The sequence below is a fragment of the Artemia sp. Qi Xiang Cuo genome, chromosome 15 (assembly GCF_049724085.1).
Source record: "Artemia sp. Qi Xiang Cuo chromosome 15, ASM4972408v1, whole genome shotgun sequence".
Lineage (NCBI taxonomy): Eukaryota > Metazoa > Arthropoda > Branchiopoda > Anostraca > Artemiidae > Artemia > Artemia sp. Qi Xiang Cuo.
The window spans coordinates 63941178-63953511 of NC_142808.1; the positions used below are offsets into that span (position 1 = coordinate 63941178).

Consider the following 12334-nt stretch of genomic DNA (forward strand, 5'->3'; position numbering starts at 1 on the left):
ACACTTTTCTGAATTTGTATATCTGATTGAAATAGCTGTTTTCAAACCTTATCTACAAAGGTGCAAAGTAACTTCTGTAAGTGTAGAAAGAACTGGTCGATACTTAAAAATATGACAATACTTCTTTTATTCCATTTTTATCAACTTCCAATTTGAGTCTGGTCATAAAATGTCAAAAAAACCTTTGATTTGGTGTTACTGAGAGGCAACAGTAATGTTAGTCATATTTTTAATATAAGACAAATAGATAGTTTAATAGATATATTAATAAAAAGTATTTCAACAATAGCTTAAACAGTGAAACAATTACATCATCATATACTCTTTGGTTTTATTTTTAGAAAGCTTAGTTTTCATAAATGTTGGAGAAATAAAAATAAAATAAAAATGACAAAAGACAAACATGGACTCAAAAAAAGGAAATAACGAACTTATGCCAGATTACCTACTAAAACATAACCCAGGACGAAGTAATGTGTGAAGTAAATAATGCAGACAGGATTTTCGAAATTGAATCATTCCTTTCACTGGATTTTGAACATATGAAAAGTCTTTAGTCTGAATTCCAGTTGGATAGCTGAGATCATGTCAACGATATATTAATGTTCATTCATAATCAAATATTTTGAAAAAAACGAAATAAATCCAATAATTCTTTGTGTCAGATGTACCACATGAAAAATCAGTTGGTTAAACAAAGGTGCCTTGGCACCTATAGTTCAAAATACCTTTTAAAGGACTATTATCAAAGGCATTCAAAAGAAGCAAATAGTCTTCTTTCGATTTAAAAACGTACCTTTTTTAATCTTGAAATAGGAATTCCGCTTAACGGGTTCATCTCCTTGAATTCGTAAGATTTTTAACCTTTGCATGCTAGAATTTAATAAGACCAGTGAGTTTATTTGATAGAGTATTTTCATTATAATTAATGTCATGTTTTCATCTTTCTACTTCTTCTTATTTGGAAAATCTTTATAAAAATCAATTCTACGCTTAATTTTGTTTGTGACAACATTCAGGTCTTCTGCAGAGCATAGTGAGTCACAAGGTTTTTTTTTATAAAAATTAGCAATTTCTTTGTTATATTTCCGGATCAAGTATTCTCGGTAATCTGAGACAGGCCGAATTCTATCAGGCTGAAGCCAATCATTGAATTTCTTTGAAAAATCAGAGAAATCCCATTTTTCTCCATTTTCAAGTGTGAATGAGTGGTCAAGAGGACAAGTATTACAGGCAGTGGCTGTCAACTGACCGCTATGTCTGCAATGCCCACCTAACAAGCCACATGGCTGATGAAAAGTGTCATGAGGACCAATGTGAGAGAAATCACGAAAACATGGACTCTTGCAAAGGGGACAAGGCTCTTGACACGCCGTGCAAAATCCTGCTTCAAAATCGACGTTGTTTTCAAGTCGAGCCATAATATTAACAATGATCATTTCTTTGTTCAAGGATCCAAAGGACTTATACAATGAAGCATTAATGGCTTCAATGTGTCCCAGTTCAAAATTCACATCCTTTTGTTCGAAGTCTGCCCGGCCAATAGTGTTCATTTCTTTTTTAAGTTCGTTTGGTATGTATCTGCTTTCGAAAGCATCAAAGGACTTAAGTAGCTGACAAAATTGAAAACGTTTTAGTCCTTTTTCCTCGCCTTCTGGGGAATCATCATACGTTTTTCTAAGACATGTTTCCAGTTTACCTTGGAACTCCTCCCATTTCTGAGTTTCAAGGACTTGCTCAATTCCAAGGCGGATCAGTCTGCTAGTTGTAAGTCTTTTTAGTTTAGCAGCATCAATAATGAGGACTAAAACTTCTCCAATACCTTTTCTTTTCTTTTCTACCTCTTGAATCAAATATAAATCCATATGACCTTGCATAATTGCATAATAATAAGGCCAAGATTTTTTTTTTAACATAGCGATAACAACTTCTTCAACTTCACTTTCAAAAGCTTTTAAAGTCTGTCTTGAAAAAAAATCAGAAAGTCTCAATTTTATGAATTCCACTTCTTCAACACCCTTTACAACGTCAAGATAAAAACCACGCATAACTTCTTTCATTGAACAGAAGCGCACATAAACAGAATTTTCTTGCTCCCACTTGTTTTGTATGTCACAAAGAATATGTACTAATAGATCGTGTGCCCATCTATGAATATTTTTTCTCTCGTCCTTATTAATTCCTCTCAAGTTTCTTAGGTAATTTTCAATCTCACTAATAACGTCGTGCACAACTAAATCAGAGTAGTCTTTTCTTCCTCGTGCAAACTTTATCACAATAGATGCAACAGCTCTATTCCTTTCATTTTCAGCATTTTTGTCACGGGATACCCAATTCATAAATTCCTGAATTTTACTCCCAATAGTCTCCCGGAAATGGGGACCACCCTCCTTGTTTATCAAAAAGAGGTCAACTCCTAGGTATTTAATAGTTTGACTGTCTTTGTATGCCCTCATGACAGCATCCCTGACATCCAAAGGAGGGTTTCCTTCTTTAGCCTTTTGTAAAATACTTTCAAAGGAATTTTCAAACATATCTATTAGTTCTTGCTTCGTTTTTTCTTTAATACCCATTATTTTTGAAGCTCTTTTTATATGATTTCTCATTTCTTTTTCGTATTCTTTGATTTTCTCGTCAAAGAGAAGTAGATTTCTCAAGAATGTTTCCAGCTTGTTACGCCAAAGAACATTTGTAAGTTTAATGGTGTCATTAGCTATTGTTAAATATTCACGTTGCCACTTCTTGTACAGTTTTTCTTCGACGAGTTTTTCAACTTTGTTTTTAAATTTTTCAGTTTGCGGTCTCATTCTCACCTCGAAATTTTCAAGAAGCTTCAATATTTCACACAAGGTACTCAGTTTTTTGTTTGTAGAAGAGAAATCCTTTTTATATTTTGCGATCAAGAAATCATATTCGTCCTCATATGATTTGTGAAATTCGTTTCTCATATCATGATACTTTCTTTGAAGTTCAGTGTACGTGTATCTATCAATTACTGTTTCAAAAGATAGGTCAAAGTTAGCATTTTTCAAGCAGTCCCAAACTAAAAATAAATACTTGTCTAGGCTTTCTATTTTTCTGGCATTCCATCCTGGCTGAGTTACGACTTGGTCATGAATATACTCTCTGAAATCGATAATTTTCTCACTAAATTCCTCATTTGGAATATCGTTCGGTGGATCACCCTTAGTATTACATCCAAAAACCCGTATGTCCTCCTCATTAGTAAACATTGGTGGGAACCTAACAGAGGTGTGAACATCCGAATCTTGTACCAAATTTGCTGTTTTTAGGGATTCAGCAAGGTTTGCTGATAGTTCAGAAAAAATCATCTGAAGCTTATTTATGTTCCCTTCATCACACTTTACTTGATTATAGACTGCAAATATCTTACAGCCAACTATGCCCCATTTTTCCTCTGCCAGCTTAGATCCCTTGTAGGCTAATGCAACAATAGGTAAAATGTCCTTCAAAGCATTGTCATTTTCTCCTTTAATAACAAGGATAACTGCATCTGATGGTAAGATGGAAAGAGTCGCAATTTTATTATCCCGCTTCACGCTACCATCAATACCTTTATGTTCGGGTGAGCGGACACCTTCAGTGTCAAATATAATGACATAATCGTATTCTTTTCTGTTTTCTGTTTTTATTAGTGTCATTGAAAGACCTCTAGTGCACTGACCTAAGCTCGTTGTAAGTCGAATTCCGAACATGACATTCAGTAATGTTGATTTTCCGCAACTTTGCTCTCCTAGTAAAGACAATACAAAAACCCTTTTGTTTGGGAGTAAATATTTTAAATTTTTTAAAATAGCTGCTATCCAATTATCATTTAGCATGTTTGCATCTCCATCATAAATTTCTAAGGTTTCTCCAGAAATCAGGCAAGCGGCTGCCATTTGTGGCAAATAGTCAAAAGTTCCAGATATTCCAGATGAATAAAGTAATGCAGCTTCCCTCCACAAGTGACGTACAGATATGTAAGCATGGTTCCGTTTCTTTTTTGCAGTTATATACTCTTCCCTAACAGATTCTGTATAACTTTTCTCGTCTTCAGAGCCTTTAGTGAGTAAATTCTGGTGTTTGACGAATTTTTTGGTTTTTTCACGTAGCACTTCATCTAGTTCAGCCACAATTTTGGAATTCTTCATATTTAGTGCAATACCATCCTCAAGCACACGAAAATGAAGCAAAATATTGTCAATACTTTTTTTCTGGAAGCCTTTAAGGAAATATTTCATTAGGGGGTCATTTTCTGGGTACTGTGCAGTAAAATTTTTGCAGTGACTCTCGCGAAACTGCTTTTGTTCATATATTCTTAATTCTGTCTCTAAACGACTTTTTTCGTCATTTTTTAGTGTAAATTCGTTTAAATCGCCTTGCAATGCACCTTCTACAGCAAAACTTTGTTGCAGAACAAGAACATCTGACCTATAGTTTTCAATGCCATCCAGATCTGAAACATTTTTGTACATTTCTCTCAAAATGTCTAATGTAGGAAACCTTAAATTTGGTGTTGGGTGTCCATCATTAAGCAAAGAAATAGGCAAAGAGTGTAAGGGTTTTTTATGCAGTCCAGCAAAACCAAAAACCTCGCCTAATTTCTGTTTCTGATGCATTTCAATCAGATACCTCAAGGGGCCTTCAATAATATTAAAGGGACTATTATCAGGATTAATGAATCTCTTCTGACTAGGAATCCATACTGTAATGAATTGTGGTAAAAATTTTCTGGAAGAATATTTACTTATAAATGGAGATATTTTATTTAACTTAGATGAATATTCGTCTTCGACCACAAGGTAGTCAACAAAACCATTGAGGAATTCCCAATATGGTTCAAAATCACCCTGAATATGTATAACAATGCAGGCTTTCTTGTTCCTGTTTGTACAACAAACTAAACCTTGGCCAACCTCTAAAGGGGATATTTCAATATTTTTCTGAGAGCTTCTCAAGTTAAAGAGATCTTCCATAATATAGTCTGTAGAACTTTCAAAGCTTCTTACTTGGCTTATTATGGCAACTCGTGGAAGCTTTAGATCTTCTCCGAGAAACACGTGCTCTTCTATTCTTTGTGTTATCCGAAGTAACTCCAAAGTGTTTTTGGATGATATTGGAATAGAAAATCTTGATTCAAGCAGAAGCTCTAAGACATTTATGTTATCTCGGGGCGAATAAGTGTTAAGAAGAGTGGAAATATCTTGTTGTTCTTTATCAGAAGATTCATAATAGTTCAATTCCAGACGGTGAAGGAGTCTGTAAGATACACTTTTCCTATCGGGGGGACGGTCAACAATGAAGGAACTGACTAGATTTTCTTCTTGAAACATTTTCTCCAAATCTCCATGTCTGTTTTGTGAATCACTGGTGTCTTTTGTTTCTTCTGTATTCCAATGTATGTCGAGTACCTGAAAGAAATACAAGACATATACAAAATGGCTATCATGAATGAAGATAAAACAATCTTTTGTAAATTTGCAAGGAACAATAGAACCAATCCGCTTTGGCGGCTCCTATTACCTTACACATTGGTATATTATTAACAAAAGCTTCTTCGGTTTTGTTAATACGTAGCCAGAGTTAAACACCACAAAAATTCTGCAAAAATATCTCCATGACGAACAGCCCTGCTCACATACATAAATCCAATCAGTTTTTATTTTGTGGCTCAAGAACGGAGTTTAACGGAAATACCCTATCCAAGGTAATTTCTTTGGATTGAGTTCTTCGTATTATAATTTTGATTTTAGTTTTTTTTCTGACTGATCTATCAATTATTTGTATTTTAATGGCCTGGGTACGATAAATGGGTATTATACTTTTACATATGGTAATAATTTGGCATAGAGATTGAGAAAATCCATTTTTAAAGCCGTTTTGCTTCTAATGGTTGATGTATTTGTTTGTTTAATGGCTGTAAACCCTTAAATGTTTCGACGAAAATATTTAACGCTAATGACCTACTTACATTAATTTTTGGTTAACGTTCAAATTGGGAATTAGCTAGTTTAAATCGATTGAGAATTGTAATACATATTTAATAGTTATTGATTCTTTTTAAGATTTCTGATAATATCGTATTATATAATATAATAATAAGTTTACAACATAAGGTCATAACTCCGAGAACGTACACACATCCGTTACATAAGGTCATAACGCCATTGGCGTAGAGACTCTCATTACATTAGGTAATAAAAACTAGGACGTTAAGACCGTCGTTACACAAGGTTATAACCCCTGGGGCATACAAACTATTCATTAAACAAAGTCATAGTACCTAGGGCGTAGAGACTGTCATTGTTTAAGGTCATTAATTCAAAAACAACTTTCCGAAAAATAAGTTTTTCAAAGAAAAGTAAAGGCCATTTTAAACTTAAGCTCAGCAGATACAAATACCTGTTAAAATTCAAACTCAAAACGACCAGAAATTACTATTAAAGAGTAAATGAAACCCAAAACGAACAGAAATTAAATAAATAATCAGAGCAAAAAACCTACAACAAGTAATAATATAAATGAATAAATAGATCTTAAAGCGAGTAATGCTTAGATTGAATATGAAAATCGAGCTTAAAATGAAAAAAAATATTTTCCTATTAAAGTATATATGACACTTAAAACGAACAGAAATTAATTAAAAAATCAATGCAAAAAAACATACAAAAGATAGTAATGTAAATTAATAAATAAATATTAAAACGAGTGAAACTTAAATTAAATATGCAAATCATGCTAGGAACGAACAAAAATTACTACAAACAAGAGTTTGGGTATCACATCCTTCTCTCACTGTAAAAGTCTAAGACTTACTGTGTCATTGGCGCTTTACTGAAAACCATTATTATGATAAATACTTTCTTTTGTAATTAATATTGAAAATAAACATTAAAACTATAGTAACATTTTAAACTGATGAGCTTTCAGCAATTAATATCATTATGCATCAAATATTCGGTTTAATTTATTAGCTCTTTTTAAAGTTGTTCAAGACGAATATAGTTTCACTACAAACAAGTGTTTGGATACTGCCCGCTTCCTTAACTGTAAATAAAACCAAAAGCCTACTGAGTCATTGGCGTTTAACTGAAAACGAATTATATTACAAATATTTTCTTTTCCAGTTCTTACAGCATTGAAAATAAGAATAAAATTACGATGAAATACAGTCTTGAACGGATGGATTTTTCGACAATTAATATAATTATACAGAAAATATACAATTTGATGTTCTTTATACTTTCCATGAGTGTTCAAGACGCATATAGTTTTCAGTAAAGCGCCAATGACGCAGTAGGTTTTAGACTTTTACAGTGAAAGCTGGAGATGATACCCAAACTCTTGTTTGTATTAATTGTATTCGGTTCAAGCTTGATTTGCATATTTAATTTAAGTTTCACTCGTTTTAAGATTTATTTATTAATTTACATTAATATCTATTGTATGTTTGTTTGCATTGAATGTTTATTTAGTTTCTGTTCGTTTTAAGTTTCATTTATACTTTCATAGGAAATTTTTTTTCGTTTTAAGCTTCAGTTTCATATTCAATCTAAGCATTACTCGCTTTCAGATCTATTTATTCATTTATATTATTACTTGTTGTGTGTGTTTTGTTGTGATTGTTTATTTAATTTCTGTTCGTTTTGGGTTTCATTTATTCATTAATAGTAATTTCTGGTCGTTTTGAGTTTGAATTTTAACAGGTATTTGTATCTGCTGAGCTTAAGTTTAAAATGGCCTTTACTTTTCATTAAAAAACTTATTTTTCGGAAAGTTTTTTTTTATTAATTTTTGTTCGTTTATGATTGCAAAAAGCTTCAAGTTTTTAAAAATCCTTATTTCAGAATCAGACCTTTTTAAAAAAAATTAAATTATCATCAAAGTATCAAAACTGGTATTGAAGTGACAATATCAAAGTGAAAAAATGGGTTTAAATCAACCTCGGAGTTTTTATTATCTGATGTTTGAACTATTTTTAACAAAATGGCTATCTCAAAATTTGTATCGGATAGTTTTGGGAAAAAGACCGTGGGGGGAGCTAATTAACCTTCGGTCTCCTTAGACTCTTTAAAAGTGAACTAGAACTTTCTATTTTCAATAAAATGAGCCCTCTCTGAAGTTTATACAAGCATCCCTTCTATAAGAACCAAATATATCCTCAGAGTATATATTACAACGCCTTTCCCTGGGCCCTGGGGGTTTGTGTCAACCCCAGAGTCTTAATATCTGATGGTTGAACTATTTTGAACAAAATAGTCACCTCAAATTTTTATCGGATGAGTTTATCCATCCGAAAGACCAAAGGCGTGGGGGGCGGGAAGGGCTAGTTGCCCTCCGATCTTTTTTCAGTCTGAGAAAATGAACTACAACTTTTAATTTCCATCCAAATAAATCCTCTCTGAAGTTTATACGAGCATCCCTTCCATAAGAACCACATACGGCCCCAGGACATAGCTTACATTGCCTGGCCCCCGGGCCCTGGGGGGGGGGTTGTGTTGACACCGGAGTGTTTGTTATCTGACTTTTGAACTATTTTGAAAAAATGGGTCTCTCAAAGTTTTTATCAGATGGGTTTGAGGAAAATCGAGCATGGAGAGGGGGGCTAGTTGCCCTCCGATCTCTTTTGACTATTAAAAAGTGAACGAGAACTTTCAATTTCCAATCATATGAGCCCTCACCGAAGTTTATACAAGCATACCTTCCATAAGAACCATATATTCCCCCAGAGCAATACTTACAACGCCTGCCCCGGGCCCGGGGGGGATGTAGACACAGGAGTTTTTCTTATCTGACCTTTGAACTATTTTAAAGAAATGGCCATACCTAAAGGAGTTTTTGTTATATGATCTTTCAAATATTTTTAACAGAATGGCTATCTCAACTTTTTTTTTCAGATATATTTGGGGAAGAAAGGATTAGGGGGGCTAGTTGCCCTCCGATCACTTTTGACTCTTAAAAGAAAACTAGAACTCTCGATTTCCAGTCGAATGAGCCACTTTTGAAATTTATACGACGACCCCTTCTATATGAAGTGACTCTGGGAAAAAAATAAATGGAGTGTGGGGGGAGGCTAGCTGCACTCCAATCACATTTGACTCTTAAAAAGTGAATTGCAACTTTCAATTTCCAATCAAATGGGCTCTCTATGAAGTTTATAAGAGCATCCCTTCCATAACAACCATATATAACCCCAGGGCATAACTTAAAACTCCTTCCCCCCAACCCTGGGGGGCTGTTTCGACACCGGAGTTTCTTTTTATCTGAATTTTGAACTAATGTTAACAAAATGACAATCTCGCAATTTTTATCTGATGCATTTAGGACGTGGAGGGGTGGGGGGGGGGGCTAGTTGCCCTCCGATCTCTTTTGACTCTGAAAAAGTGAACTAGAACTTTCATTTTCCAATCAAATGAGCCCTCTCCGAAGTTTATACCAGCATCCCTTCCATAAGAACTATATATGCCCCTGAACCATTACTCAAAACGTCTGCTTCTGGGCCCTAGGGGGTTGCGTCGACACAGAGATTTTTCTTATCTGACCTTTAAAATATTTTTAATGGAATGGCTATTATAAAAATTTCGTTGGATGGGCTAGGGGGAAAAAGGGGTGTTTGGGGGGGGGGGCTAGTTGTCCTCGGATATCTTTTGACTCTTAAAAATTGAACTAGAACTTTCAATTTTCAATCAAATTAACCTTCTCTGAAGTTTATACGAGCGTCCGTTTCATAAGAACCATACACACCCCTAGGACAAGACTTACCATGCCTATCCCCCGAGCCCTAGGGGGAGTTTTTGTTATCTAATTTTTGAAAAATTTCCAAAAAACTAGCTATCTCAAAATTTGTAGCGGAAGGGTTCGAGAAAAACAGGGCGTGGGGGGACTAGTTGCCCTTTACTCTTTTGACTCCTAAAAAGTGAACTAGAACTTTCAGTTTTCAATCAAATGAGCCCTCCATGAAGTTTATACGAGCATCCCTTTCATAAGAACCATACATGCCCTTAGGGCATAACTTAAAACGTCTTCCACTGGGCCCTGGGGGTTATACTGACACCGAAGATTTTCCTATCCGACCTATGTTTTTAACAAAATGTCTATCTCAAAATTTTAATCAGATGGGTTTGGAAAAAGAAGGTGGGGGGGGGGGGGCTAGCTGCCCTCGGATCTGTTTTGACAATGAAAAACTGAGCTCGAACTTTCAATTCCCAATCAAATGAGCAATCTCTGAAGTTTAAACGAGCATCTCTTTTATAAGAACCATATATGTCTCAGGGCATAACTTACAACGTCTGCCCCCAGGCCCTGGGGGATTGTGACGACACCTGAGTTTTTGTTATCTGACTTTTGAGCAATTTGTAATTTAATGGCTATCTCAAAAGAGAAGGAAAAAAGAGAAGGAAGGGAAAAAAGAAGAAATAATGAAAAGGAAAAGAAAGAGAGAAAAAAAAGTTTTTGTAAGAAATTTTAATTAGAAATTGAATTGTTGTTATTTAAAAAAGGAATAAAAGAATGATAATGAAATAAGTATTGAAAGTAGGATAAAGTTAAAGTTTTAAAGGGATTTGAGAAGTTTTAAAAGTAGGATAAAGATAAATTTTAAAGAAAACAGAGCAGCCAAAGGAGAAATGTAAGATGCTTACTAAAGGTAAAGGAAATGACGGGACGGTATAATGCGACATTCTAACTATTAGTATTTTTTTTTTTTAAATGTAGATTTTTTAATTTACATCTCTTTTTTTTTTTTTTTATATTGTTATTTTGGGGGATGGGGGTAAAATTAATTTATATATAGGGGTAAATAGAGGTTGATGAAAAAGGATTTGAAAAGTGTAATTTAAGGTCACGATGGAAGGGGTGCCCTAAGGGGGAAGGGCAGCATGAGATATAGGATGAACCTAAATGGTATATGAAATTAGAAATGTAGTATACCTCTATTTTTATAACCTGATATATTTTGGAATGCTCAATTTTATATAATTTTAATATATGGATTTTTTTTTTCTTTCTTTTTTTGAAGAAGTTTTTTTTTTCTTTTTTTAAGAAAAGAGTAGGTGACATTAAATAAATTATGAGATATTGTTAAATAAAATTTGAAAGTCACCGAGAGGAGAGGAGGGGGGAATAAAAAAAAAAAAAAAAAAAAATTTGAAAAAAAAAAAAAAATGGCTATCTCTAAATTTTATTAAATACATTTGGAGAAATTAGGGGCGTGGGGGAGCTAGTTGCCCTCCAATCTCTTTTGACTCTTAAAAAGTGAACTAGAACTTTAAATTTCCAATCAAATGAGTCCTTGTTGAAGTTAATACGAGAATTCCTTCCATAAGACCCATATATGCCCCCAGGGCATAACTTATAACGCCGGCCCTGGGGGGTTTCGTCGACACCGGAATTTTTGTTATATGATCTTTGAACTATTTTAACAAATTAGCGATCTCAATATTTTAATCAGATGCATTTGGGAAAAATGGATTGGGGGGGGGGGCAAGTTGGTTACCCTCCGATTTCTTTTGACGCTTAAACAGGGAACTAGAACTTTCAATTTATAATCAAATGAGCCCTTCTCTGAAGTTTATACGAGCATTCTTTCCATAAGAACCAAATGTACCCCCAGGGCATAATTTATAACCCTTGCCCTGAAGACTATGGAGGGAGTGTCCTGCTCAAACATATTACTTCCAGAACTTTCAACTACGTTGAATAAAATGGCTATACCAAAATTTTGATTGGAGGTAACTGGGGAAATGGTGGGCGTAGAAGGGGTGTTAGTTGCCTTCCAATCACTTTCGACTATTAAGAAGGGAACTAGCCATTTAAATTTCCAATCAAATGAGCTCTTTCTGAAGTTTCTACGACATTGCTTTCTATAAAAAAACTTTATATGCCCCCAGGGCATAACTTACAACCCTTGCCCTGATGAGTGGGGGGAGGGTTTGTTATCCTCAAAGACCTAATTTCCTGAATTTTCAACTACGTTGAACAAAATGGCTATCTCAAAATTTTGGTTGGATGTGTTTGGGGAAAAGGTGGGTATGAGAGGGGGGTTACTTACCCTCCAATCACTTTCGACTATTAAAAAAGGCAGTAGCCCTTTGAATTTCCAATCGAATGAGTCCTTTTTGAAGTTTCTACGACAAAGCTTTCTATAAAAACCTTATATGTCCCCAGGGCATAACTTACAACCCTTGCCATAAGGGCTCTAGGGGGGGGTGTCCTCCTCAAAAACATAATTTCTATCTGGAAATCAACTACGCTGAACAAGACGGCTATCTCAAAATTTGGATTGGACGTGATTGGGGAACTAGTGGGCGTGGAAGGGGTGTTAGTTGCCTTC

General features: G+C 34.6%; 1 protein-coding gene across 2 annotated transcripts in view; it reads right to left on the bottom strand.

Moving 5' to 3' along the window:
- Nucleotides 1–252: 252 nt before the first annotated feature.
- LOC148943982 (uncharacterized) overlaps nt 253–12334 on the bottom strand; it is a 254608-nt gene continuing 242526 nt past the window's right edge. For both annotated transcript variants that reach the window (XM_089101051.1, XM_089101050.1), the window contains exon 10: nt 253–5414. In XM_089101051.1, the coding sequence (XP_088957177.1) occupies nt 948–5414 (4467 nt within the window). In that variant the 3' untranslated portion in view covers nt 253–947. The remainder of the gene's footprint in view (nt 5415–12334) is intronic.